Source organism: Dermacentor variabilis, chromosome 1 (genome assembly GCF_050947875.1).
Source record: "Dermacentor variabilis isolate Ectoservices chromosome 1, ASM5094787v1, whole genome shotgun sequence".
Taxonomy (NCBI): domain Eukaryota; kingdom Metazoa; phylum Arthropoda; class Arachnida; order Ixodida; family Ixodidae; genus Dermacentor; species Dermacentor variabilis.
Window position 1 is genome coordinate 90,782,930 of NC_134568.1, and position 27,805 is coordinate 90,810,734.

Here is a 27,805-nt window from a genome sequence, read left to right on the forward strand (position 1 = left end):
ATTGGCTCCGTGTTTACTCTTGTAGCAGTTGTCTGCTTCCGACCGGGCGGAGCTCCTTCTGGAAACATTCCTGCTGGCACGAGCTGGCATGGTGCCTTATTCTGCTGCGATGGATCTCACCAAGTACCTCCGGCGTGAGCGACATTTCATACCTCTTATGGTGGCATCCAGGGTCTTCCAGCACATTGCTATGTGTCTCAGAGGGCATCCAGAGAAGGTCCTTTTTCTGGTGAGTACTATACCATTCGCTGAAATTTACAGAAGCAGGTGCAGCCAGGCATGCTTTTTTTCTCATAATTTCTTTGTGAAATTTGCCCTCAGTACATTTGTGAAGCCTTCTGCAGCCTCACTTCCATGCTGTCTGGCAGTCTTTGGCTTTTGGCAGTTATCACAGATCATTGTAAAAGGCAGATCACATGCAGCCCTACAACCCCAACTACATATGCTGCAGAGCGTATGAAGGCTCTGACATTTCATGCTGTATCGTCTAGATTGATGTGTTTTCTAGGACCTTGCTTGGCCATTGTAAAATATGAGCCCTTACATAAATGGGGAGAGGGGTTGCATTATCATCATTCAACTCTCTTTGTTTTGGGGAACTACATCATATTAAATTAGTTAATCACTTGCACCAAAATCAAGGAAAAAAGGTAAATAAATATTTTTTGTGTTTATGCTGGCATGTGTATGCATATATGGAGCACACATGCTTAATGTTGCTTGACTGTAAGGCTGATATCTCACATAGCCTGTCTCGGTGGTCACCAAATGTTATTGTCACCAAACTTGCGGGCATGTCCATGTTTGTTAAAATTGCATTTGCTACCAACATCAATATACTGCCATTAAATGACCTCTATGATGAATTATTTGTGTGGTGCAGCAGCGATGATCTTTTTTTCACCACTAATAGAACTCTGCAAGTTTAACACCACTGTCATACACCATTGAACATGAAAACACATCTGTGACACACATCAATCTATTTTTATGTGATACAAGTGCTTTGCTTGAAACACCATCGTGATCTGCTTAAATCCCTAACAGGAGTATGTTAAATACATAATGGAAGAAGCTTTTGAAGAGCTCATGTGGAAGGACAGGGGCGATCACTTGACAAAGTAAGTTCCAAGAACTTGTTCTCTTTTTTATTTGTGTTGGCATATTTTTTGTGTATTCACATGTCAACCAATTTTCAGTTTTATAATTTTGACAATTATGATTTCCTCGCAGGCAATATATGATACTTAACACCATCACATGCTGTAACCTGAAGGATTCTCATAGTGTTCCAATTTTTTTTATTGTAGGCAGAATACTAGGTGACCAAATGGCTTAGTTGAATTTTGCTAAATAATTGTTTTGATTTTTATTGTTTTTTCTCTTTCTTGCAATTTAGACGAGCACGGGAAGTGGTTCTGCACTTATCCTGCTTCAGTGGGGACAGGGTTTGCCTCAGAAATGCTGGAGAGCTGTTGGAGGCCTGGTTTGCAGGTGCTACGTACGTACAAGTGCCATGTACTTTGTTTTTAACCCAGTGACAGAGAAGCAACCAGCAAAAGCACACATTCGCTAGGCAAAGAAGATCTCAGTATGAACACTGGGTTCACAACTAAAGTTTATTCAAGAACAGGTTTCCACAAAAGACAGCAGTATATGTTTGCTTGTGCATGCACTGCACTATCTCTTGTGGAAGAGCATTGCTGAGTAAATGTTAGATTCAGTTCCCGCGTTCATCAAAGCCACATGTTTACCTTGTTTGCTATGGTCAACAGTGGTTGAACAAAAGATGTCACTGGAACCAACATTTGGGCAAGGGAAACTTGTCTTTGTCAGATCACTGTTTATAATTTCAAGTCTCGATCTTCCTGTGAACCGTTGTCATGTTTCAATATCTTTTTGCTAGCATCTTTTGTTTTTGCTCTATGTATGAAGGTCATTCCAAAAGTAAGTTTCGTCATTTATTTTCACACGGAAACTTCATTGCAAAAGAAATACACCATGGCATCATGAACTACACACCTTGCCCTATTTTTCGACATAGTCAACACCGATATTGAGACATTTGTCGTAGCGTACAATCAGTTTGAAGAAACCCATCTGGTAAAACTCAGTGCCCTGCGATACAATGCCTGACATGACCTCTTTACCATACACAATCTGTAGGCGTTCATGGATGACGGACACACTAGTCCCACATGCCCATTCATACCAAATAACAGCACACACTTCCATTGGCGATCACGTTGTCAGCACACATCTGTCTGCCATCATGATTTGTACTCGAATAACCTCGGGCACACCGATCTGCTGCTACTCTCTCTTCTTCAACGCTCTGCGCATGTGTCATTCCTCCTTCGCTGATGCTCCCTCTATCGTTAAACCAGAAACGGGCATGGATTCTTATGGTGAGTGTTCGTTTCACCTGGTGTACCATCTTCTCTTAAAAAAATGACAAAACTTACTGTTGCAACGGCCCTCGTACAAACTAGCACCGTGAAGAGTCCAAGCAAATTACAGCGAACAAGCCCATATTGAAGCATCTTCACGAGTGCTTTAGGATGACGCAATGCGATGCATGGTTTACTACTACTTCAAGAATATTTGCGTTGGAGTTATTTCATTACCGTGATTATAATGGTTAAAGGTTATTATATGTAATTTGGTCATCCATGTAAAGTAGTATGTCTAAATAACACACTAAACTTGCATTAAAGTAAAGGGACCTTGACTAGGTGTGAACATTTTAAATGAATGAATGTGGTGCGTAGAGTATGGTAGCTGTAATGATGTCTACCAAACATTGCAATGCTGCATATAGTGCAAAGCCCACACAGTAACTGAAAGTGTTTGCTTTAAAAGCTCAAGTGCCTATCTTCTTAACTGAGCGAAGTTATGTCAAGTGCATTTTCACTACAGTAAAATCCTCTACATGCAAATTTGTTGATCATCGCAATGTATTGGTTGAATAAATAAATGAAAGCTCCTTCATTGCAGTGGCGTTGGCTGTCCTGCATGGAAAACTAAGGTGCAATTCTAGCAGATGGTCCCTCCATGCAAGAATTTGTACTGCCCCAGAAGAAATGTGCTTTCTCACCAATGTCTTCCAGATAGAGATTAAATTCAGCCACAGCACAGCAGGTGCATGTGATGACCATGCATGCATGTACATCTCCATGGAAGCATGTAATGTTGCACAAAATTTCAGCTCAATGCCTTTAGCTTGGTGACTATTTGAAGTGTTTTCTCTGTAGAAGGAAACTTTATAGAACAGTAGTCGAAACTTGTCACTGGAAGCGGCAAATATGTGTGGCATGTGACAAAATAATAAAATAGACAGAAAAAAGGCACAGTACACTGGATAAGGGTATACGTTGCAGCAGTGAGTGCACTTGCTAAATCGCTTCAAAATGCAGTAACTCCACAACTACTTGTCTGTTCCAAAAGTTCTTGTTGGAAAATGTTCAGTTAAAAAGTGTGCTAAATTACCTGTAAAGAGCATATTTTTGTAATGCGAGCGGTTTAGGCCCTTTTTAAACTGACAGTAGAAAGTGTTAAATCTTAGCATTCCTTTGCCTAAACAAAGTTTATAAAATGTGTATATACAAGGGTGTCATCATCATCACCCATCATGCTCCTCTCTTTTCTCCCTCTTCCCCTTCCCTCAGTGCAGAGTAGCTGGCTAGAGGAATGTACCTCAGGCCGACTTTTCTGCCTTGCATATCACTAAACTTCTCTCTCTCTATGTACACAAGTGTTTGAGATATGGTGAACTTCACAGCTGAATTCACAGGTCGATAGCTTTTAAATATACTACATGAGGGAATGGTGTCTGTACAACTTTTCTTGCTGCTGCCTTTTTCTAGGATCCCACCAAACCTTCGGGAGCTTGTGTATATCTGGGGAATGACTGCAAGTGGAAATGAAACAGTATGGGAAGCCATGTACTTAAGATACCAAAATGAAGTGCTGCCAGCAGAAAGGAAAAGTCTCATAAAAGGACTAGCAAGCATTGATAATAAAACTGTCATAGAAAGGTATTTATTTTCGATTTTTGGGTAGAACTTTCTAGCCAGCACATTTGCTAAATAATAAGCATATTCTAAGCATGAATGCTCACATGAATGTCGTTAGTGCACATATTACACTCGAACCTTGTTATAACAAAAGGGGATATAACGAAATAATGGATATAACGAAGTGAATTAAATTCCCCTTGAAATCGCCATAGAGAGCCATGTGTATAAAACCTTGTATGGACAAAGTGAAATTATCCTGCCAGTGGATATAACGAACTAGATTTGTCCCCAAAACCGATATATACCCGACTGCTGTGCGCCGAGCATGTCGCTTTCTGCAGGGTTCGGCCTTCGTTCGCCACGGCAGTTAAAACTCCCGCATCCCTGCATCAAATATGTCTTTGAGCAACACTGCCCTTTCTCACTGCCGCGCGTAGCTGCACACAAGCAGCAGCTCACTATCGCACTTCTCCACTGACGTCTCTCTTTTGCGTATGTCTGGCTGCGCGGCTACGGGCAGCGGTGCGAAATATTAGTGCATTCATTTGTAGCGCTCGTCTTTTGTCTCGTTTCTTCTGTCCTTGTGTATATATGTGCTGCAGTTTACTAATATGTTGCACCAACAAACCCAAACAGCCACATACTGAAGTTCACTGGCTTTTTTTTATCACACAGCAGAGCGCTGTGTTGCGTGTCATGTGCTGCTCGGCTGCGACGAGCCAAGTGGAAAGTGAAAGCGAATATCGGGTACTAAAATGTTGCGTGTAGCGCATGGCGAAAATTTTGTTTTATTCAAATTTCATCTAATGCGTAGCCATGTAGCTGTTCCACGAACCGCAAAGCTGTCTTTTTATTTCCATGTTTTCAATTGTGCACACCATTGGGCTTATATGGTAGTAAATACCAATAATAGATATAATGAAGTAATGGATATAAAGAAGTATTTATGGCACCCCCTTCAATTTTGTTATAACGAGGTTCGAGTATATGTACTTCTATATTTTGCATACTGTGAGCACTGTTCAGAGCGGTCTCATGATACAAGCAGTTTCTGAATACAGTTTCTGGTGTGACTAACTACCATAGAGTATCAAAATTGAATATGTAGAATGTGTTATGACTGCATATAGAAAGGCAAGTGTTACATAAATACTGTCATATGAGAAATGTAACAGCGTATCATGTGACAGATGACATTGCACTACTATTACATAAATAAACCTTCTGTAAGTACTAGTAGGACCTGAAACTATTTTCTGTGAAAACTGGGGCTTAGACCACTAGATAATGCCAGTGACCTCTTCACATCAATAGGCATTGAATTGTGTGCATGTGTAGTACAGTCCAAACATGTTGCATCAAGCTTGTTGGTAGGCTCAAACTGAACTTACGCGAATACATATATGTAGGAATCAAGTGTAATGAAGCGTAAAACAGTCCCCTCTACAATGCTTCTGTACAAGTACAAAAATTAAGCACACAATGGTGCCATTTGGGCATTCAGGAGCACTAGTGTTTGCTACCTTCACTGATGTAGTTGCCTGAAATACAACAAATCAGCTTCACACAGACAAAAATGTGCAATTTTTGCATGACTTCATGTATCAGCACTGGTAGTACATAGAAATGTCATAAAATGTAGTGATCAATTGTGGCTGAACAAGACAAGTCTCAGCCTGGAGCCACATTTTAACAAGGGACTCCTTGTTTAACAAGTCTCCTTGTTGAAATGTTGGTTCCATGCTGAGGCTTCCTTTATTTGATCACTGCTGATCGCTTCAAATCTCTATCTTTCAGTGAACTTCTATCTTGCTCATACAAAAGTGTTGCAATAGTAGTTACAGTAATACATACAGCAATTCACTCACTTTGCTTTGGAAAGGTAATAGAGGGCCCAAAAGTTGTTATTCCTTCCTCACATTCACATTTGTATTTAACTTGTTGATGTACCATGATCAGTTATGTTTTACACCATGAGAAAAGCGTGAAAAAATATGTAGAGGTTATTTGTGTTGATTGTAGCTGCTTGAAACATATGATAGTGAGCAGTAAAGCAGTTCACATATTTGTTAACATTTGCTTTTTGTAGTTTAGCTGGATTCACTGTGCTCAATCATTATTTCTATATCACCGGATATCTCTACTGTTCATAATTTCTAGCAGCTTAAGCCAAAGAAGCATACTCTGAAATCCATAGCTGTCATGGCACTTTTCATGTTTTGATGCCTCCTCAAACTTCCTAAACATCAGCAGCCAGCATAATTATGACCAACACCAAGCATTAAGAGGCTTCGTGTGTATGAGAGTATGCTTTTTGTGTCAGTTCAATTTATTAGGACACCAGACTTTCTAGCCACTTAGAACAGCAAAAATCAAATTACCTCATGCTTTACTTTCTCCATCATTCTAGGCTGCTGACATTGTCCCTAGATGACTCTGTCATCAAGAGAGCAGACTTTACTGTCCTCGTGGAGCACCTTGCGACCAGAGACTTTGGCCTCTCCTTAGCTTGGGATTTTATAAGGAATAATTGGGAGCTCCTTGCATCAAGGTAAAATGCCTTGTTTACAAACTGCTGAAAGCTGCTTTTTTATTTTTAGCAAACTTAGCTTGTTTCATTTTATAATATGAACATTATTGCACTTCATACAAACGCACATCCTTTGGGTAGCAGATATGAAGGAGTAATAGCAGCAGGGCTAACAACCTTTATTGTGAATTTTTGGCTGGTGTCCTTGTTTTCAAGTTCATTGAATAGAAATATTAAGAGGTACTTGTTGCATTTTTGCTTTTCAGGTACTCCTCTGATGAAAGACAGCTGGGAGCAGTAGTGTTTTCTGTGTGTAAACATTTCACAACACAGGAACAGCTTCAGAAGGTACGTTTGAAAAACAGACCAACAAAAATGTTTTATAATTTTTCCATATTGTATGATAAAATTAAGCCTGAGAAGCTCAGCTACTAATGTGTGACAGAGGGACATTTTTGCTCAATATAGGCTTGCTGGTGCTGGCTATAGTGAAGCTCGGCCTCCATAATGATGCCATGTCAAGTAGAAGCTGTCTTCCCATTCGGCCTTTTGATTACATTTAGACATAGTGTCGTATGTCTTTTCCAGGTGGAGCAATTTTTCGAAGAATATCCTGAAGGGGGGAAAGGAAAGAGAACTAGCCTCCAAGTGCTTGAGACAGTTAGAGCAAATATTCGCTGGCGAAACTTCTTTGCAACAGCAGTGCTCACCTGGGTGAAAGAATACCAATATGTGCCATGGGAAAACCTACGGCTCCCAGCCCATGTCATGCCTGTCCACTATGACCTTCAGATCCAGCCCTTCCTGGACTTGCACACATTTCAGGGCCAAGTGGATATCCAAGTGGAGCTCCTCAAACCCATCAAGAGTGTTCACGTACATGCCAGGAATCTCAGCATTACATCTGCTTTCATGACAGATGAGTCAACAAAGATGATGGTTCCTCTGTCTGGCACGTTTGTTCATGAACCCAATGAGCTTTATGTGATGCAGTTGGGAAATATTGCTGATGTTGGAACTTACAGCTTACATTACGAGTTCAAAGGCGTTCTGTCCAGAGACCTGCGGGGATTCTACCTGAGCAGCTACCCTGTTGGAGCCAATGAAACAAGGTTAACCAGCAAAGCCAGCGTGGCCTTTTTGAACTTTGTTGTAATTGTACTTGCTGCTGCTGTGAGAGTCATAGATGGTCTGTAGTACATAAGCGCATTTTTATTGCAGGTACCTTGCAACCACACAATTTGAACCCACAGATGCTAGGAAGGCATTTCCTTGCTTTGATGAACCAAGATTTAAAGCAACATTTAGCATCAAGATAATCCACGATCCTGAATACATTGCTCTCTCCAATATGCCTGTCATGGTAAGAAGGGAACTGCAATATAACAAGAATGTTGTTGTATGTGCAATGGAACTCAATACCAAAATAATCAAGTATAGGTAAAATTTTCACATTAAACCCTAATGAACCACAGGAGTGAAATGGTGTACTAACATGACAACACTACTTATAATATTGTTTCAGTATTTCAGCTCATTTATGCACCATCAATATGCACTAACCAGCAACCTTCAGCTTCTTTCTTTTTTTCACGCAGGGCAAAGAGATAACAACAACAGGCCTGCAAGTCACACAGTTTCAAAAGACTGTAAAAATGACAACTTATTTAGTTGCATTGATTGTTTGTGATTTTCATAACATTTCTGGAAACAGCTCGAATGGCATAGAGGTAAGAAACATAGTGTTCTTCATTGTGGGCTTTAAAATGAATTTGTATGTAGCAAATACTCTATTTGCACAAGCATAGTAACACTTTTTCTTCACATTCACTGACCTGAGAAAGCACCTCGTACTTTAGCACCATGCTTCAAATATAATGTGATTTGCGCTGGATAGCGAAACTCAGTGCAGCAGAGAGAGAGAAAATTATTTTAATTATCAATGCCTGGTGCAACAAGGAAAGGGCGGCATTAGGTTCTATGACCCTATGCGCTGCCCGCAATACTGCAATCCACATTTGCATGTCACTATAACATCCTGTAGCGTGTCGGTGTCCTTTCAGAACAAAGCGCAGTGCTAAACAATACATTGAGTGATCTGCTACTGCAAAGTGCTCCTGGACAGGCTCCACCCACACCCCAGCACATTTGCAGTTGGTCCGTAGTGGCAGCACAACACTGCAGCGTATCGAGCATCATGCTCGATACGCTGTCGAGCTAAAACAACGCATTTTCATTCTGCAGCTACTGCCACTTTATACATTGTCAGATTAATTTATAATAATGTTTGCACATGCTTGTTTTCTTGCTCGTTTGTCTAGATTCTCTCAACCTCTCTTTTCTGCATTATATTTGTGGTGGTACAGATGTACAGCCTTTGTCAAAAGTACACAACCTACTCTGTGCTTTCCCAATATATGTCTTTCCACTGTGTGGTATGATTCCCATGGCGCTCCTGACACTCCAGACTCTAGATAATTAGTACGAGAGTTCTCTTCGTTTCCCGTGGCAATGAAACATGACATATCATAGGAACTGTCTTAAACAGACTGAGTCAGTCTGGTGGTCAGGGGCTGTTGCGGTAGTCTACATACTTTTTACAAAGACTCTATGTGCAATGTAATAGTGTTCCATAATGTAGGAAATCAAAAATGTACTTTTTTAACAGGTGAAAGTTTATGCCAGAGAAGAAGAAATTGATAAAGCTCATTACGCACTTCGAGCTGCACTGAAAATTTTAACCTACTTCGAGGAGTATTTTGGAATAAAGTATCCATTGCCCAAACTAGGTGAGTTTACTAGCTGATATACAAGTAGCTACTTATCTCGTTTTAGCGCGTATATAACACACTGAGACAAAAAAAACGCACACTGCTTGCAGACGCAAGCCACTGGGTAGCTGAGAAACTCAATTTGAATCTACTTTTGATTCCTGGGTACTCAAGCCGCTTGCATCCTTTAGTGTAAAGCTCTTCAAAGAAGACATCCAAGAAAGAAAATGAACGTTATGTATAGCTTGCTTGCCTAAAAGAGGACTTCAGTTCTGTCTGATCATACTGTAAAGTGCTAAGCTAGACGCTTGCTCAAAGCTGATACTATATTATTGCAAGATGAGTGCTTGTTCGGTCAGAACTGAACTAAGCACTACAACCAGTTGGCGTGTGCTAAAAATTGCTCACTATCCAAGTAGTACACCAATGTGCCTAAAGGAACAAAATTACTGCCATTGAACGCTTAAAAACTTCATAGAAAGATACATCAATATTGCTTGCAACTCAAGCTGCCTTGCTTTGTGTCGTTGAAGCCAGTGAATGAGTAAAGCGATGAAAGAGGCTAGTTGGTGCACGCTCATGATTACATTGGGCCGAGTTTTACACTGGCAAAAACATGACGAAGACAAGAAGAAGGATGCGGACAGACGAAGTGCGAACTACCAGCTCTTTGTATGCGCAGAAACTTTGTATATTAATGTGTTCTATAACAAAAATAAAGACTTGGTAGCTTGAGCTTCGTCCGTCCACGTCCTTCTTCCCTTGTTCATCATCTTTTCGGCAGTGTAAAACTCAGCGCAACGTAATCATGAACATCGAATGAATCTTCTGCGTTAGAACAAACGTCTTAAACCTTAGACACACAGGAAAAAAAAACTATAGTAATGGTTTACTTTAGAACTTTGTGCTGCTTTAAATGTCAAGAAATAATGTGGAAAATGACTAAAAGTAGTTTGAATTGAATTGATCAATGTTATTCCTATATGTAGCTAGAGAGCCTGCCCATAATTTTGTTACAAATGCTTTCAGCCTTTCCTGCAACTTTTTAATATCTGCACCACTTTCTTAACTTACTCATACACAAGTGTAAATGTGATGGCTACTCGTCAGGTTTGTTTAAATGGCACAACTAAGCACTGTCTTTGGCAAAAGTGAAAGCGGAAAAGTTTCATCTCTGGTAGGGCTGTGCTGCTGTCTGGTGGCTGTAAATTATACCATTGCACTCATCAGAAATAGGCAGCACGAGGGAGGGCCGCTTCAAATAATTTTGAGATCGTGTGAATACAAAAGTTTGGAACTGTAACAGGTGGAACACGGTGGGCACTGTTCCCCTGTGTGGCCACAGCTCACAGCTGTACGAGCAATAGCAATGATAAAAAGGAGGGGAAAGCTACGAGAGCACAAAACAGCAGCACTTGATTGCCAATACCTCCATTAATAAAATGGGCATTTTGTGGGGCAGATTCGGGAGGCTATGCCCTTCAATACTGGGCACATTTTGCACCTTCTATAAAAGATGTTGCAAGGCCCCTTAATCTATAACAGGTGCTTGCTCATTACATTGCAGCAGTTGTCTGCCAAATTTTAGCTGTTTCAGTTATATTGCCATAATTCTCTGCCCCCACACAATATGTACAGAAGCTCTCCCTGGACATAACAGAATGGAAGGCATCACTGTTAAAGTTCATTGGCCAAGAAAATAAATAAACCAAACCAAAAAGAGACTTGTGATATAAGCAAATCCTAATTGGGGGCTTCAGGTATCTTTAGTGTTAGCTGCATTCAGCATTTTATATTTGCCATTGTGAAATATGTCTCATGTTCTATCCTTTAACAGATTTAATTGCCATTCCCGACTTTTCATCTGGAGCAATGGAAAACTGGGGATTAATCACATTTCGAGAGGCTCGGCTTCTCTATGACCCGGCAACATCATCGACCTCTGACCTAATGACAATATGTCGTATCATTGCACATGAAATCGCCCACATGGTAAGCTTTTCCCAGTGACTAAATTTCAAAATGTTTCGTGTAATTTGTTGTCTTCATGCAAAAGTATTCCTTGCATTAAAATCAAGGCTATTTCTTTCTTTTTTTACTTTTGCTTGTACAAAACAAAGCACACAGGCAAGTTCAGTAATTTTTGCAATTTTTCAAAATTTTGCACAGCTCACCGATCCTTAAAGCAAATACATAAATGCATGTGTCAACCCCAGGCAGTGTTGATGACATATAGCACCTGATTCTTTTACTCTGCATGCTAGAGTGAAGAAAGCCTACCCACAGCTTCCTGGTTTTGTTTCTTTTGCACACGTGTCACTTTTATATTGTGAAAATACAAATACACATGCAGTAAACCCTCATTATAGCAAAGGCCTTGAGGCAGAAAAGGGAACCTTGTTGTAAGAGGGATTTTGGAAAAAGCTAAGGTGCCTTAAAATAGCCATAATGGAGTAAATGCAGTGCAACAATGTGGAAGCTTGTAAATTGTATATTAAAACTGAGGAAGTTACTGACTAGGTGACTGCAGCCACGTTTTGTTCTGAGGAGACGTGGTGGCAGAGCAACCCCAGCATGCAGCTGTGCTTGGCAGTGTTCTCAGATGTTCCTTTGCTCATGCTCATGTGGTTGTCCTTATATTTATCAGTGCCACTGCAAGGCAGTGCCGTTACAAAACACTTGACAGTTGCAACATGGCAGCATATCATACTGGAGCAAAGAAAGGTGCAAGTAGCATCTGGCGGTTGGTTCTGTGCACTGGATAAAGCTCTCCTCACTGCCACTGCACTTTACTTTGTTTCGAAGCAAATGGGGAATGGTTCGTGTCTGCAATGCCGAGGGTATTTTGGGAGGTTCTTCATTGGTAACGTCTTCTTTGCCACCCAACACAAAGTTAAGAGTTTCTTCATTCAACGTCCACCTTGGCAAGCACATATGACTTGAAATCTTCCACGAGGTTTTTGCTGACAACCCGATGCACATGAAACATAGTTACAACACTAAGACAAAGACATAAACACTAGCTGCACAGGTCAGGCATTGGTCCTGTGCAGTTTGTGCTTCCATGTTTCTTGTGCAGCCATGTTTCCAGCACTAGTCTTTGCAGCTTAATTATGTTTATATCTTTATCTTCCTAACCATGTTGCATAATGCCGGCAACCAACTAGCCTAACTTTCAACATTCAGATGCACATGCTCGTACAGCTCATTACAGCTATAAATTTGGTCGTCTTTGTTTTCACATTCTGGCATTATTTTATTCCTGCCAAGGAATATAAAGCACTGAGTGCAGTATATGCATAAAAATTATTAGTGATAACGGTAAATTCTATTGGTACGTATGAGCAGCTGCCTCACTTTTTCGTTATCGCACAATACAGTCATAGTCCCGAGGAGCTGTTGCCTTTTGGTGGAATGACCTCCACAACACTCTTTGTCTGTGCAAATTGATAATAATAAAAGCAAACCACCACTTACACCATAAATTACTAAGCGAAGTTTGATGACACTCCTTTTTGGATAACTTGGCCCCAAATGTTCACTGCAATGAAAACCGCAAACACTGAATTAAGCGGTAATTTGAATAAAGCAATCTCATTATAAGAAGGGTGTACTTTATGTGTCAAGGGCTAGTAAGTGAAAACTGTAAACACAATTAATTATCAGGCCATTCACTGCTGCCCTGTAGCAAAAGAAAAATTATGAAAAACTTGGATTGAAATCATGGCTTTCAAATTGTTCCATCGTTTTTACAAGAATTTTCACTCAACATAACTGTTTGAACAACATTTGACGAAAGCATTTATTATCATTAAAATAGATTACTTCGCATTATATTTAAAAATGGCTCCTCATCTGTCTTTCTATGCGAAATGTGGCTTCCACTGTCCTTATTAATTAGTCGCAGTGCTACTTATAGCCACTGCAATACATATACTGCAGATCCTTATTAGTACAGCAGTGTCATTTGCGAGGTAACAAGTAAGATGTTGACAAAAGTATTGTGAGGGTGAGACATTGAATTACTGTGTAAGTGGGATGTTGACAAAAGTACTCTGCGCCTAGATAACAAAAGCATTCAAATAAAATGATATTTCAATAAAAAGTATACAATTTTGCTATCATGTGTGCCTATTACACTTTGCTTTTTTTGAGAAAATGTATTTATAGTAATCTAAACGCAAGAAGTTATTGCCTCTGTGCCTGCCAGCATTTCTTTAATGTCGGTTTCATAAAGAAATGGCACTTTCATGGCCAGCATTCTTTCTCCATGCAAAGATGCATTTTTGCATGACATAGATTACTGAAAGCAAAAGTGCTTCTTGCTTATTCCTTGATAAATGTTTTCAGCAATGTTGATTTGCTCTTAGTAGTCAAATCAAATCAAGATTGCCAGTGTGAGGTCTAAGTTAAGCTAGAGTGTATACTCTGCAGTCCGATTTAGCTAAACTAAGAGGTTATGCTGTGAAAAAAAAGGAATGTAAGATTAGTACAGTATTAAAAATATCTTTGCTTTTTACATTTAAAAATAGGGTGCAATGTAAATATCAATATATTTATTTATTTATATTGCTTACTTTGAATGAAATTATTGGAAATTTGGCACGCAAAGACAAGGACACACTACTTTAGAGGTGCCTTTGACTAGTTGAACTAAACATTGCAGCAAAGTAAATTGCACACTTTAACTCTGCATGTTAATAAAAGTAGGGTGAAGACATTGGGTAAAGACAGGGTCAAGCTATTTCTCCTCTGAAGCAGTTCCATAAATTTGCCACTTTGAACATACTTCATATGTTGTTTGCACAAGGTTCCTATAACACTGTACAGTGAAAGAAAAAAACCTGAATGAGCAGTATATCTATATTATCATGTAGTATATTATACTACATTGAATGTCTCTGATCCTCAGTACATTCGACTTCCATTAATCTAACATTGCAAGGAAATAAGATAAACTTTCATACTGCTGGGATATCTTGTGATAATAGCTTTAGTATTTGCACTTGAAACTTGGCACTGGGCAGACAATCTATGAGCGCCAACATATATTGCTAAGTGTTGTCTGAATTTTCTTGTACATGGGAGACAATTCCTGCCCGAGTGCAGCTTAGTGTGCCATAATGGTACAGAAGCTGTCAACGACTAGAATCAATGAAATATGTAAGGGAAATCTGAAATAATAGTTTGCCGTATAAGCTTTTCAAAGCCCATATTTCTTTTTATCATGCTGTTCCTCGTCATAATTTAGAGTTTCCTGTGCCTCCATGCATATGTTATCAAGAATCACCCTACCCCCTAGTGATGTCATCTTGAGTTACCATACTTTACTTGTGTTGTTCTTTTACATCTTCATACACCTTGCATTTGGCATGCATGCTCTCCAGTATTGAAAACATCAATGTTAGTACTATTAGCTTGATTGCGGGCACACATAATGTGCCCATCAGTGATTATCTTTAGTTAGTCTTGTTCAATTTTTATTACATTGATGTTAAAATAATAAAGTTTTTCCACCAAATAATATTCTGTGCTCCTATTGGGACTTCGCAGCATGGTTGAATGCACTAATGTCAGGTTAACAGAAGCGAAATTTATGTATTTTCAGATAAGATGTATGGTTAATATTGTGTCATTCGGTAGAGCATTGTGGTATTTATTGGCAGGGCCATCACTATTATCTGCAACTTTTAATGCCCTGAATGTGGGTTGTATATCACATATTCTTATTCAAACTTGTAGTGGTTTGGAAATCTGGTTACAATGGAATGGTGGGATGACCTTTGGCTCAATGAAGGCTTTGCCAGCTACATCCAATACAAAGGCATGGCTTATGCTAGTCCTGAGTGGGAACCTGTGAGTTGGTCTTTTATTAACATTTATAAGCATGCACTGAACACTAAATTCTGAATCAATATACACTAGCACAGTAGCTGTGAAGCATTCTGAGATAATGTTATCACATTCTTTGCAGCAACATTCTGTACATTTTCCTATAGGAAGTGTGTGACACCTAAAGCAGGCATAGGACCACGGCAACAGTGCCACCATCAATGTACTGGCATTATTTATTATGCAGCCGTTCCCAGCCAGCCTGACACTACATTGCTATGTGTTCACCTGCATGAATACGCATTCAGTGTCGTCAAAAAATCCAGATTTCAGCATGTGTTCATCAGAGAGTTCTCCAGGAGCTCAAATGTTGACATAAAGTGCTAAAACTCCGATAAATTGGGCAAGTTTTCAATGTGCAAGAGGAATGCAAGTGCTGTCAGTCGAGCATTCTGAAGGGAAAGTGCCTGCAGCACACAAATGTCGACCTAGAAGTGCACACTGTAACGATACTGATTTTTAAGCACCCCTTTCCATCTACTTCAAGGTGGACTCCGAAGAGTGTTGGTTTCTAGATGCTGTTTGGATACATGAACTCATAAACTCAACCGATTTCCATATACATGTGCACGCATAAACTAGTCCACAGTTGTTGTGCCTAATACACAGTTCTGCCACTCCTATGAACGTTTATGCTGCACACATTAACTTGTGGGCAAGCACAGAAATGCCAGTTCAAGTCAGAATTTAAATCACACCGCCTGGTTACACTTGAAAACGTAGGAATGTGAAAGAAATGCATACAGATTCTCTAAATTTCCTGCGTTGCATTCAACCCTTACATTAACCCAGTCAGGATAGCTTTCTTTTTCATTGTTGCAGTAGAACAACACAGGAATATGGCAAATACAAAGTGAGGCACAAAGAAGGAAAACACAACTCTCTGTGTGTATTTGTGCCTCGCTTCATCTTCATCCTGTTCTTGTGCTGTTCCCCTGTAACGATGAACAACCACCAAGCCCAACTCGAAATGCTGCTCAAACTTTTTTTCATTCATAGAGTACATCAGGCAAGTACCTCGATAGTTTGATTTTTCTTATTTCTCTTTTTCTTTATTTAGCATTTTTAATTGATATTGCTTATATTTTTATTTTTTCCTGCACCCTAGAATATTTATCTGTGACAACTTCGAAATTGTTAGTTCACCTTGTCTTGTTCGTTTCTCTTAACCTCCCAATTCATAGCCAATCCCCCACTGGTTATGCACCACAGGCGTTCCCTAACTCCTCAACGTTTCATGGTGATACTTTGAGCTGTTAGAAACTAGCAAGCACTATGAACGTAAACAGCATGTGCTGAAGTAAGCATGGTGAAGGTCGAGCAAAGAATCAGTTATGCAGAGAGCCAGAAGGTAGTAGCACAGTCGAAAAAAATGAACAGGACGCAAATTATCCTAAATGCATTGAGACAAGTTTTGATGACATTATAAGTGTGCATATGCAGGCTCTATGATGTCAGAAAACATGTACTACTGTAGTACACACAGGGAAGACTGCCAGTTTACCAAAGCAGCTCACCGTGGAGGCACAGCTGCGTGGAGAAATGAAAACATGTTATTCCTGATGGACTGTTAAAATACTTACTTGGAACTGAAGGTAGCGCAGAGAGAAGACACATTCACAAAGGAGGATACGTAGGACAAGTGCTCATTAAAATACTTCTTTGGGCAACCAACAACACAAAATTTCATACATGACATTACAAAGCTACAACATAAGCCAGCGCAGTGTTTCGCTCTACTTACGCTGCAACAACATTCATGATAGTAATCTTCGGTCCCTGCGTGGCAGTGCCATCGTCGTACCACATGCTCCCCATATCGTACATCCAATAGGGCCAACTATCAAACCATACACAAAACATAACACATGCCTAATGTTTGGAGCAGGAGGCAGGCTTTTTTCTTTTTCGGCTTTATTTTCTTTATCTGCACTCTAAACAAAATTACCATGCAAACAAATAACGGTGCAATTTTTGTTTTTGTGTTACCCATTTTTTTATTGTACGTACCATCAAAGTAAACTGAAGTGCAGTGGCAACAAATCAGTGACTAAGCATGAAGACTTCTGAGTCCCATGTAACTTCATTGTATAGCGACTTGCAAATCATGCTTTGGGCCAAAATCTTGTGTTTGGGCCTGGATAGCGAGAATGATGATATACTTAATTGTCCTCAATATTTTCACATACATGCAATGCCACACTTCTTTTGGCAAACATGAAAGTGCAAAATAGCATTTTCGTTTATTTTATTACTTGTTCACGTCTAAATATCTTGTTTGTCCTTACTGTTTTGCTTCATTCCAGGATGCTTTGTTTACAAATGTTTTAGCTGGTGTTCTTGAAGCAGATTCTGTGATATCTTCCCACCCAATTATACAACATGTTAATAACCCAAGCGAAATATCATCACTCTTTGATGTGATATCGTATGCGAAGGTGAGACAATTCATTATTACAATTATATTCAGCAAAATATTTGTTCTAATATTAATTATAAAAGCTTAAGCAAGTAAAATCTATAGCACTGGTTATGGGAGACACATTCTAAGCAATTAAGAACATGGAAAGTTTTAAACAAATTTGGAATGTTATTTTTCCTGTCTACATTCTATTATGCATGCCGAGTGCACGAAAGAAAGTCCAAGTGCTGCACTGCGAAGGCAATGTTTATAATAATCAAATTGTACATTACAGGGCTCATCAGTCCTTCGCATGTTAGAAGACTTCATGTCAAAAGATGACTTTCGGTATGGCATTGCTGTAAGTTGCAACCTTCCTCTGCTTCTAGGCTCCTCTGTACCTACCTGTATGTCATGCTGAACAGTAAGCTAATTTTTTTGCCTTCTGTCTCCAGAAATATCTGAAGAAGCACAAGTTTGCAAATACTATCACATTTGATCTCTGGGATGAACTTGAGGCATCATCATCCATTGTAAGTGATTATGTTTACTATATATGTACATCATTAGTGCAAACAATAATAAATTTTGCTTCTTGTATAAGAGTAGTCAAGTATCACAGGTGGCGCAAAAAAGAACAAGGAAGATCACATTTATTTGTTGAAAAAAAAACAAGGAGCAGGAAATTGCATTAAATCATTGCTTGTTTCATAATGTGCATGTTTTACAAGTGATGGCATTGCTTTGCAAATTTTCCTTTAACTCTTTGTGTGATGACAATGGATTCAATGATTGAACAAGACCTAAAGACTTCGCTTTCATTTCAAAGAGTAGTTCATATTGTCACGTTTTAATTTTGTTTTCATTTACTTATGGCTCACTTGTTATTTAGGGCTTGAGCATAACTAGTATCATGGAAAGCTGGACCAAGCAAATGGGATTTCCTCTTGTTTCTGTGGAAAGAAATGGACACAGTTTCAGTGTGAGACAGTCACAATTTTTGATAGATCCGGACACTGCCATGAACCGCAAGCCAACACCATTTAAGTAAGTGAAGTCTCAATTACTTGATAAAGCCAATATCAAGCAAACAAAAAACAAAGGAGGGGGTCCTGATTAGTTTTACTTAAAAGGACACTAAAGGTGAATAATATTAAGTTGAGCTGTACTATAGCAAATTAACTTTCTGCAATAGCAAAAATGCAACTCTTACTGTGAGAGCAGGCGTGGTAAGCCAGAAAAGATACAACGACAGAAACTGGGTGGCCAAGCTGCTTTGAAGTTTCTGCATCAACTCACCACGATTTCATGTATTATGACATCCACTCAGGTCTAGTCAATTGTCTGTCAGTAAAGGAGGGCTCTGTTGTATCCTAAAGGAACAAGAGCCTCAACCTATTGAATTTCGAGAACTGTTCCTGCACCAAAAATTGGCCAAATATAAGAAAATACTTTGAAATCTATGAGATTTACACTGACACACTGCTGCTGAGGATTTGGGGCAAAATTTAAGAAAGCGAAGCTTGCTCTTCATTTTGTCTAATGTAACTAACCTTTGTCTGCAAATGTATGAAAATAGAATTTCAAAAGAATAATTTTCTGGTCTAACCTGATTCAACGTTATCCTTTATTTTCTGTTTAAAAGTCTGAATAACGTTTCGTGAAATAATACTTCTGATGTTAATGTTCACATATCTTAAAATTTCAGGTACATTTGGAAAATTCCCCTCACATACCAGACCAGTGAAGGCAGAACAGGGCTGCTTTGGTTTACAAAGCCGCAGCAAAGTGAGTAGACAATGCAGAATGTTAGATAGTACTACATAGTAAGGAATAGTATGTACCATAATTATTTCTATGTTGTTGTACTAGGCATGTAGATATGTCAGTGTAAGTGCTGTTACCACAGACATTTTACAAAGGGCTAAATGCTAAAAGTGATATTTATTAATGAAATAAACAATAAAATGCATCATAACACTAATGAATATTCAATTCAAGGAATATTCAAGGCAGCTATAATAAACTCAGAGAAACTTGTCTGTGTTATATTTTTCTCTTGGAGCACTGAATGTACACCAAAATCACAACAGGCATACATAAAGTTTTGCACTTTGGTCACGCTGTAATTTATTGACCAAATTGACTTAGCGGAAGACATGACAAATTGAATACACATAATTAATGTGACTCATTAAGTGAAATTAAACTATACTCGCGCACAACATTTCGTGGCTATGAAGGGAAGGCTACGGGAGCATGGCTGCTACACATGTGTTACCGCACCAAGTAGTTCGGCAGCATTTGACAGTGCTTTTGGTTGCTTGGAACAGACGATGAAATGATGCAGCTTCCACGTGCAACAGTTTCGCATTTCCCCAGATGTGGAAGGGAAAAGCCAAGAAATAAGTAAACCTTTTCACAAAGTGGTGTGCTCTGTCTTATTTAATCGTTGCTAATAATGTGTTTGTTTTGCCTTCCCCAGCCCAAACTACCGGGAATTAAAATGCGGGACACTTTTCAGGAGTGCTCTCACTTGTGCGCGCTTTGCCTCTGCAGCTTTCCCTTCATAGCCATTGAAAGTTTTCTGCGAGTATAGCCAACGACACTACTATATTAACCTATAGTAACACAATATATTATATTTTGCACATAACAGAGAGCTGCTTTGGCAGCAACAAACGATTTTGCATTGACTCTAAGCAAAACTAAACTGCATTTAATGTTGAAGTACTGATTGATTGGGTGTGCCATAGGCGTAGCCAGGGGAGGTGGTGGTCGAACCCCCCCCCCCCCCCCTTTTTCTTTTCAGGAGTTTCAGGAGAAAGTTTCAGGACGTGGGCTCCGAAAAAGCCACATTAATGAAAGGAAAAGCTTGAATGCGAAAGCAAGGCAAGGGCTAGTGGTGGTCCGAATGGAGAGGGGGGTTGTCATGTCACTGTTTCTTGAACTTACGTTTATCTGGTTTCCCCGCAACCGCCTGTCGTGTCTATAGTAGTAGCATTTCCGTGCCTTCTCACGTCACCTTTTCCCTATCCCCCCTTGTATGGGAACTGCGAGCGAAGAGTGGCAAGGTTGTTATTCACTCGTTTTGTGAGATTCCCTGCCTCCTCTCCTCCCCTCCTCTCGACCAATCTATCTAACTTCCCTCTGGACTTGGGTATAGTAGAATGGTAAGCGCTGCAATTTCTGCAGTGCTTTTGCGGGGGGTCACAGATAATTACAGCTGTCAAGAGGCTAATGTGGTGATCGACACCCAGGGAACTCCAGAGGGCATTCTGCACATTCGACGTGATGCAAATGTCCAAACTAGTTTATCATGTCTCCTTTCCTCTTTGCCACACTCCTTCCACGTGTATACATGCTCTGAACCATCCCCAACGCGGCGTGCAAGACAGCCAGAGCTGCAGCAGCTGTGGGAAAGTCGAAGGAAGAGGCAAGGAAAACTTCGCTTGAAAAAGCTTCACTCTAGAACAGGACAAGAAAGAAAGACCTACAGAACACCGATTTACGCATGGCAAAATATATCAAGGACAGGGTTGTTGGCTCAGGAAAGCTAAGAAACTGTTACAACAAACAGGTGGGAGGGCAGGTAGGTGAATGTCCTCAAAATCCATGCAGAAATAGAAACATAGGAATCGTAGCAGCCACCACACCGTTCAACAGACTGTTGAATGTTGAAGAGTGCGACAGTGACTAACAGAAAAGATTGTTAAGAAGGGGAGTGGAGTGATGGATACGAGGAGGGGGGGACGTGCATGAAAGGCATCAATAATGAAGCTGGCAGGATAATTATGGACATAGGCAGAGCATCTCGTCCCTGCCTGATCACTCAACACCAGATAGCCGTGGCCACTTGTTTAGCTGAGGCTCATCTCATCATCATCATCAGCCTATTTTATGTCCACTGTAGGACGAAGGCCTCTCCCTGCCATCTCCAATTACCCTTGTCCTGTGCTGATTCCAACTGGTGCTCACGAATTTCCTAATTTCATCGCGCCACCTAGTCTTCTACCATTCTCAACTGTACTTCCCTTCTCTTCGCACCCATTTTGTAACCCTAATGGCCCACCGGTTATCTAACCTACGCATTACATGACCTTCCCAGCTCCATTTCTTTCTCTTAAAGTGAATTAGAATATTGGCTATACCCATTTGCTCTTTGATCCAAACCGCTCTCTTTCTGCCTCTTAACTTTATGCCTAACGTTCTTTGTTCCATTGCTCTTTGCGCAGTCATTAACTTGTTCTCGAGCTTATTCGTCAGTCTCCAAGTTTCTGCCCCATATGTCAGCACCGGTAAAGGGCACTGATTGTACACCTTCCTTTTCAATGATAACGGCAAGCTTACAGTCAGGAGTTGACAATGTTTGCCTATGCACTCCAGCTCATTCTTATTCTTCTGTAAATTTCCTTCTCATGATCAGGGTTCCCTGTAAGTAATTGACTTAGGTAGACGTACTTATTCACAAACTCTAGAGGCTGACTGGCGATTCTGAATTCCTGTTTTCTTGCCCGGCTATTCATCATTATCTTTGACTTCTGCATATTAATCTTTAACCTCACGCTTACACTCTCTCTCTCTCTCTCTCTCTCTGCTAAGGTCCTCAATCATTTGTTGTAACTCTTCTCGAGTGTTGCTGAACAGGACAGTGTCATCTGCCAACCGAAGGTTGCTGAGATATTCGCCGTTGATCGTTACTCCTAAGCCTTCCCAGTTTAATAGCTTGAATACTTCTTCCAAGCACGCAGTGAATAGCACTGGAGAGATTGTGTCTCCGTGTCTGACCCCTTTCTTTATAAGTATCTTCCTACTTTTCTTGTGGAGAATTAAGGTAGCTGTGGAATCTCTGTAGATATTTTCCAAGAAATTTATGTAAGTGGCCTGTACTTCTTGATTATGTAATGCCGCTATGACTGCTGGTATCTCAAGTGAATCAAATTCCTTTTCATAATTATGAAAGCCATATAGAGAGGCTTATTGTAACCTGTGGATTTCTTGATTACCTGATTAACGACATGGATGTGATCCATTGTAGAGTATCCCTTCCTGAAGCCAGCCTATTCCCTTGGTTAACTAAAGTCCAGTGTTGCCCTTATTCTACTGGAATTTATCTTGGTGAATATTTTATATAATACTGGGAGTAAGCTAATCAGACTATAATTTTTCAATTCTTTAACATCTCCCTTTTTGTGGATTAGTATAATGTTGGTATTCTTCCAGTTCTCTGGGTTCCTTGAAGTCGATAGACACTTCGTATAGAAAGCTGCCAGTTTTTCAGGCATTATGTCTCCTCCATCTCTGATTAAATTGACTGTTATTCCATCTTCTGCCGCTTTTCCCTATTTCATGTCTTGCAAGGCCCTTCTAACCTCATTGCTAGTTATAGAAGGAGTCTGTGCAACCTGTTCATTACTGCTTCGAATGGAGGTATCGTGGCTCCTCTGGGTACTTACAGGTCAGTATAGAATCATTCCACTGCTTTTACTATACCTTCGAGATTGCTGATGATATTATCCTGCTTATCTTTCAGTGCATACATCTTGGTTTGTCCTATGCCAAGTTTCCTTCTCAGTGATTTCATGCTGCGTCCATTTTTTATGGCTTCCTCAGTCTTTCTCACATCCCTTATTTTCTCCTTGTTGATCAGTTTTCAAACTTCCACGAATTCTATCTTATTTCTTGAGTTGAACACTTTCATTCTTTGTTGCTTCTTTATAGGTCCTTTGTTACTTGGGAGAGCTTGCCTACGGATTGCCTTGGTGTCTTACCTCCTACTTCAATTGCTGTCCCTGAAGCCAGCCTAGTTACGGTTTCATTCATTACCTCCATGTCACCTACCCCGTCCTAACACATGCTGCTTGCTACAGAGAGCTCATCCTAACTAAATGTCTCGGCAATTAGAAGAATAGACATGTGTCAGGAGACACAACTTTTTCAAATCTTTCGGAGCTAGTCGCCCTTATTTTACTGCGAACATTAACTGCCGTAATTTTTATTGGGCTTCTAAACAGGAAGCAGCCCTGCTTCGGACTGTCTGCTTCATCAGTTCCCGAGTGTGATCAAATAACAATATGCAGCGCGTGAATACTACGTTACGATAATTGCAAGTTACTTTCCAAACATCTTTTCAAACAAGTTGGACAGGAAGTCACCAAAAGTGAGTGATATTTGCGCCAGATGACTATCAAAGTTCTAGCGCAAAACTTTGTAGCTGTTTTTTTTTAAATCTAGAATAATATAGCATGCCAACAATGCCGAAAGCGCGATTGAGTGATAGGCAACTTGCAAAATAGTACCCGCCCTCTCCCCTACGTAGCCGTGGCCGTACCACTCACTAGAAGACCTGGCTGGAAAACTAGGTGATCTCCACTGTTATCTGGGCTGCAACAAGTCTGGCCTGCGAATGAGAACACACATGATAGTGTGCTGTCCTGTTTTTGTATGGCCCTGTTTTTAGCGCTGTTAATTTTTCCAAGTCATGTCATTCCCATACATTATATAAATGCATGAATTCGTAAATGAAATTTTACGTTTTTTAATATCATCCTTTTTAAAAATAACATAAGGATGATAGCATAATTTGATGCGAAGTGACTGCGAAACATGCATCCTCATTGTTAAAGCATTCTTGTCCGGGGATTGCTAGGAATTTGTCTTTGCGTTGTGTACATCTTCAACACATGCACACACACACACACACACACACACACACACACACACACACACACACACACACACACACACACACACACACACATATATATATATATATATATATATATATATATATATATATATGGAGAGAGAGAGAGATGTGAAGGAGGAGAAGGAGTGGTAGTTGTCGGCGGAACCCCCCCCCCCCCCCCCCGATATAAATTTTCCTCTATGCCACTGGGATATGCTGATTGCCTCTGCAGAAGATTGGTGCTTTGAAACAGCTGTTTTCCGAAAACAGCTGGCACCAAATAAAATAAAATAGTAGAACTTCAATGTAAACAGGAAACACTGGCATGAGATTGAGTCATTGCACAGTACCCTAAGCACATTTTTCAGTTTGACTCATGATATCATGCAGTCCAAAGATTTTTGTAAGCACAGGTAAGTGACTGGATACAACACAATAGAAGCCTCAAGTTGTGCAGTTTAATATATGATTTCTTCAGTGATGGCACATTTTGAGTTAGGTAGAAGTCGGCTATATATGTATAAAAATACACATTTCTGACACCGAGCCTGCCAAGATAGTGGAGTTACATACTGCTGGTGTCCTATTGCATAAATATGTTCCCAGATGGCACTCTGGGGCTGAATCCTCATGTAAAAACCACTTGACTATAACAAGCAAATTTGCAGGCATCATGAAACTTGTAAGTATATAAGTATAGGCATAAAGCTATATTTTTACAATGTTAGTGAGGCACACAGTATGAGGGGAATGTAATGTGAGAAATGTACATTGTGCCTTTTAAATAAATAAAAAAATACTAATTTTACACCAGTATCAAGTACAAAACTAGCTGCCTCTGACCACATTTGAAATAAATTCCCAAAATTATTTACTATTATTGGTTTGTACTGCATTGCTTTACTGCATTGCTTTGCTGCATGTCAGTACTGCTTGAAACAAAAAAGTTATCAGACAATCTACAGAATTTTGCGTTAGTGGGAGCGCTAGTTATACATGACTCTTCAAGCTAAACCGCTGGCCGGCTTGCACTCAAATTTTGCACACAGATCAAATTTCACAATGAATACATTTTAATACCACCATTTATCACCATACTTGCCTGTTTCATCAAAAATAAATAAAAAGCATGTGTCATCTGTGGCAATGCCAGACAATAAGTATAGAATTTGTGGAAATGAAATGGTGGTGTCGTCTGTCATTGTTAGGATGAAACCGTAGGCTGCATGCAAAACACAGCATGCACCTTGTTTCTCTGTTACAATGACAAAGAGTGTCACAGTTCTGTTCTTTCAAATTCTATGCTTTCCGTTTGGTTTTGCTTAAGCAACACATACTTCTGATTTATTCTGGATGAAACAGAGTAATGCACCCAATGTAGCATAAAAGATGCATCCACCACAGAATTCTACCTCTGTGCAAAACTCAATATCAAGTGAGCCAGCAGTTTACCCAGAATAAGAGTCATGCTTACCTAGCATTCTTATTTTTGCAACATTTGGTACACTGTAGCCTGAGAATTTAAAGACCAGGTAGTCATTTCTGGCAGTAGTTGCACTTGCCTTCACTTGTTTTTGATCGAATATGCACTAGTTCCCACAATGTACTGGAATATTTAGTCACTCTATGCATTGATAAACTACAAACTTGATGAAATGTACTTCTGTATTTTACAGCATTCAAACTCGCAGTTTCTGAAAACGCATGGGTTAAATTCAACAACAACATGACTGGAGTCTTCTTTGTGAAGTATGACAAAAAGAACTTTCTTCTACTTGAAGACGTACTTAAACGGGACATTAATGTAAGTTGAAATTTATGTACACCAAATAATTAAGTACCAGTATTATTTCCAACCATTCTTAATTTGGACTACAAATTGTGGTATGTTTTGTAAGTACATAAAATAGAGGATTGAAATGACAGTGTATGAAAGTGGCAGTTTTCTGTAAAAATAGACTGTTTTGTATGTAGTCTTTATAGCGTATTTGTACAAGAAGGTACAATAAGGTAATTCTCAGACTTGACATACTTAAAAGTTTGGCTAGTTATATAATCATGGCTGCTGGGGAGCAACACAGACATAAGCTTTGTATGCGGTAGGTCTGTTAACTTGAAGGGTTTCAGTGAATGAGAATGAGATAGCTGTTGCATTGCCATAAGGTGGTGTTACAGGAAATAGTAGACAAAGTGATGATGACATTATACTTGTGGTTACATCACTACCTTTCTAGCACTGCTCTTTGTGATATATGATAAAGGAAGTGTTACAGATAGAAGCACAGAAGCCTACAAAACTGGAGGCATGGTCTTCATAAAGTTGGTTTAGCAATGAAGGCACTGACATAGATTAAGTGCTGCAGAATCTCATAAGTCTTGATGAAAAGGATGTTTACAGGTGTCAAACCTCTAGGTCAAGTTGTACAAGATATGGCCTATCCTTGTAACATGGACCATTGATAAAAAATGCCTATATGGTTAAACGACATGTCGGGAATGTCCTACATGTGACATATCTGTCTACAAGACATTTTTCCCAAGCTCAAATTACAGTATAATCATAGTAACATTGCAGTCTGAAACAGCAGTACTGTGCATGTTTCTTAGATAAGGAGATAAAAACAACGCTCGGGGAAGAAAAATTACAGACATTTTGAACTTGCGCTACAAATTATTACTGTTACATACAGTCACAACTTAAGTACAAGCATACAAACTCATCCTTCAATTATCTTCAACTCGCTGTTTTCTGTAAAAATGGACTATATTGTACGTAGTGTTTATAGTGAATTTTTTCAAGAACTGCAACAGTGAGGTAAATTTAACAAAAAGAGTTGTCGCCAATTTTCAGTGAATTGCACATGAAAAAGAAAGTGCCTTGGAAGTGGACATTGTATCTTAATAACTTTATCTTAAATGAAAAGGGATAAGACATACAGCAGTATGCGTGTGATAGGGTATTTTTGTTGCAGCTAAAACATGCAACAAAGAACCTTCTTATTTAACCTCATGAAGTCGGGAAATAATGTAGTTAATATACAGAAAAAATGATATTATGGACTAAACTGGCCAACTAGAACATACTTAATGAAGTAGCGATTCGTACACAAATCGCCATGCAACAGGCCATATTGTTCCTTTTAAACTGTGATAAAAGCTCATTAGCAGGTTAGTTTCTTGTGCAGCACTAAAAGATGCACACTAAAGACAACCATAGCCTTCTTGGAGTAAATCTGCTGATTGAAAATGTAATAGTTTGTTTATTTCTGTTTCTAACGAACAAAAAAGACAAATAACAGTTACAATTGATATCAACATATTAAATACAAAACACTACACAGCTGTGGTTTGATTGAACAAAATTTTCAGTTCAGCGAAACTTCTTTTCTTCCCTTAAACACTTTTATTGAAGCCCATGTGAATTTCGCTTGATTTTGTGGCTATTTTCATTTGCAGTTTTGATCGAATGGAGAACTCATGCATTGCATTTGCAAACAGCCTCTT

At 39.5% G+C, this 27,805-nt stretch overlaps 1 protein-coding gene across 2 annotated transcripts in view; it reads left to right on the forward strand.

Annotated features, from left to right (window-relative positions):
* The window catches only part of LOC142580357 (uncharacterized), a 205,679-nt gene that overhangs the window by 167,484 nt on the left and 10,390 nt on the right, over positions 1–27,805 (forward strand). The window contains exons 31-48 of one of the 2 annotated variants that reach the window (XM_075691144.1): positions 26–229; positions 1,048–1,121; positions 1,400–1,501; positions 3,867–4,037; positions 6,430–6,570; positions 6,816–6,897; positions 7,138–7,661; positions 7,771–7,912; positions 8,148–8,279; positions 9,218–9,338; positions 11,158–11,312; positions 15,063–15,176; positions 17,519–17,650; positions 17,909–17,974; positions 18,069–18,146; positions 18,506–18,660; positions 19,322–19,401; positions 25,978–26,105. In XM_075691144.1, coding sequence (XP_075547259.1) covers positions 26–229; positions 1,048–1,121; positions 1,400–1,501; positions 3,867–4,037; positions 6,430–6,570; positions 6,816–6,897; positions 7,138–7,661; positions 7,771–7,912; positions 8,148–8,279; positions 9,218–9,338; positions 11,158–11,312; positions 15,063–15,176; positions 17,519–17,650; positions 17,909–17,974; positions 18,069–18,146; positions 18,506–18,660; positions 19,322–19,401; positions 25,978–26,105 — 2,601 coding nt within the window. The remainder of the gene's footprint in view (positions 1–25; positions 230–1,047; positions 1,122–1,399; positions 1,502–3,866; positions 4,038–6,429; positions 6,571–6,815; positions 6,898–7,137; positions 7,662–7,770; positions 7,913–8,147; positions 8,280–9,217; positions 9,339–11,157; positions 11,313–15,062; positions 15,177–17,518; positions 17,651–17,908; positions 17,975–18,068; positions 18,147–18,505; positions 18,661–19,321; positions 19,402–25,977; positions 26,106–27,805) is intronic. The other variant, XM_075691145.1, reaches the window with a different exon arrangement.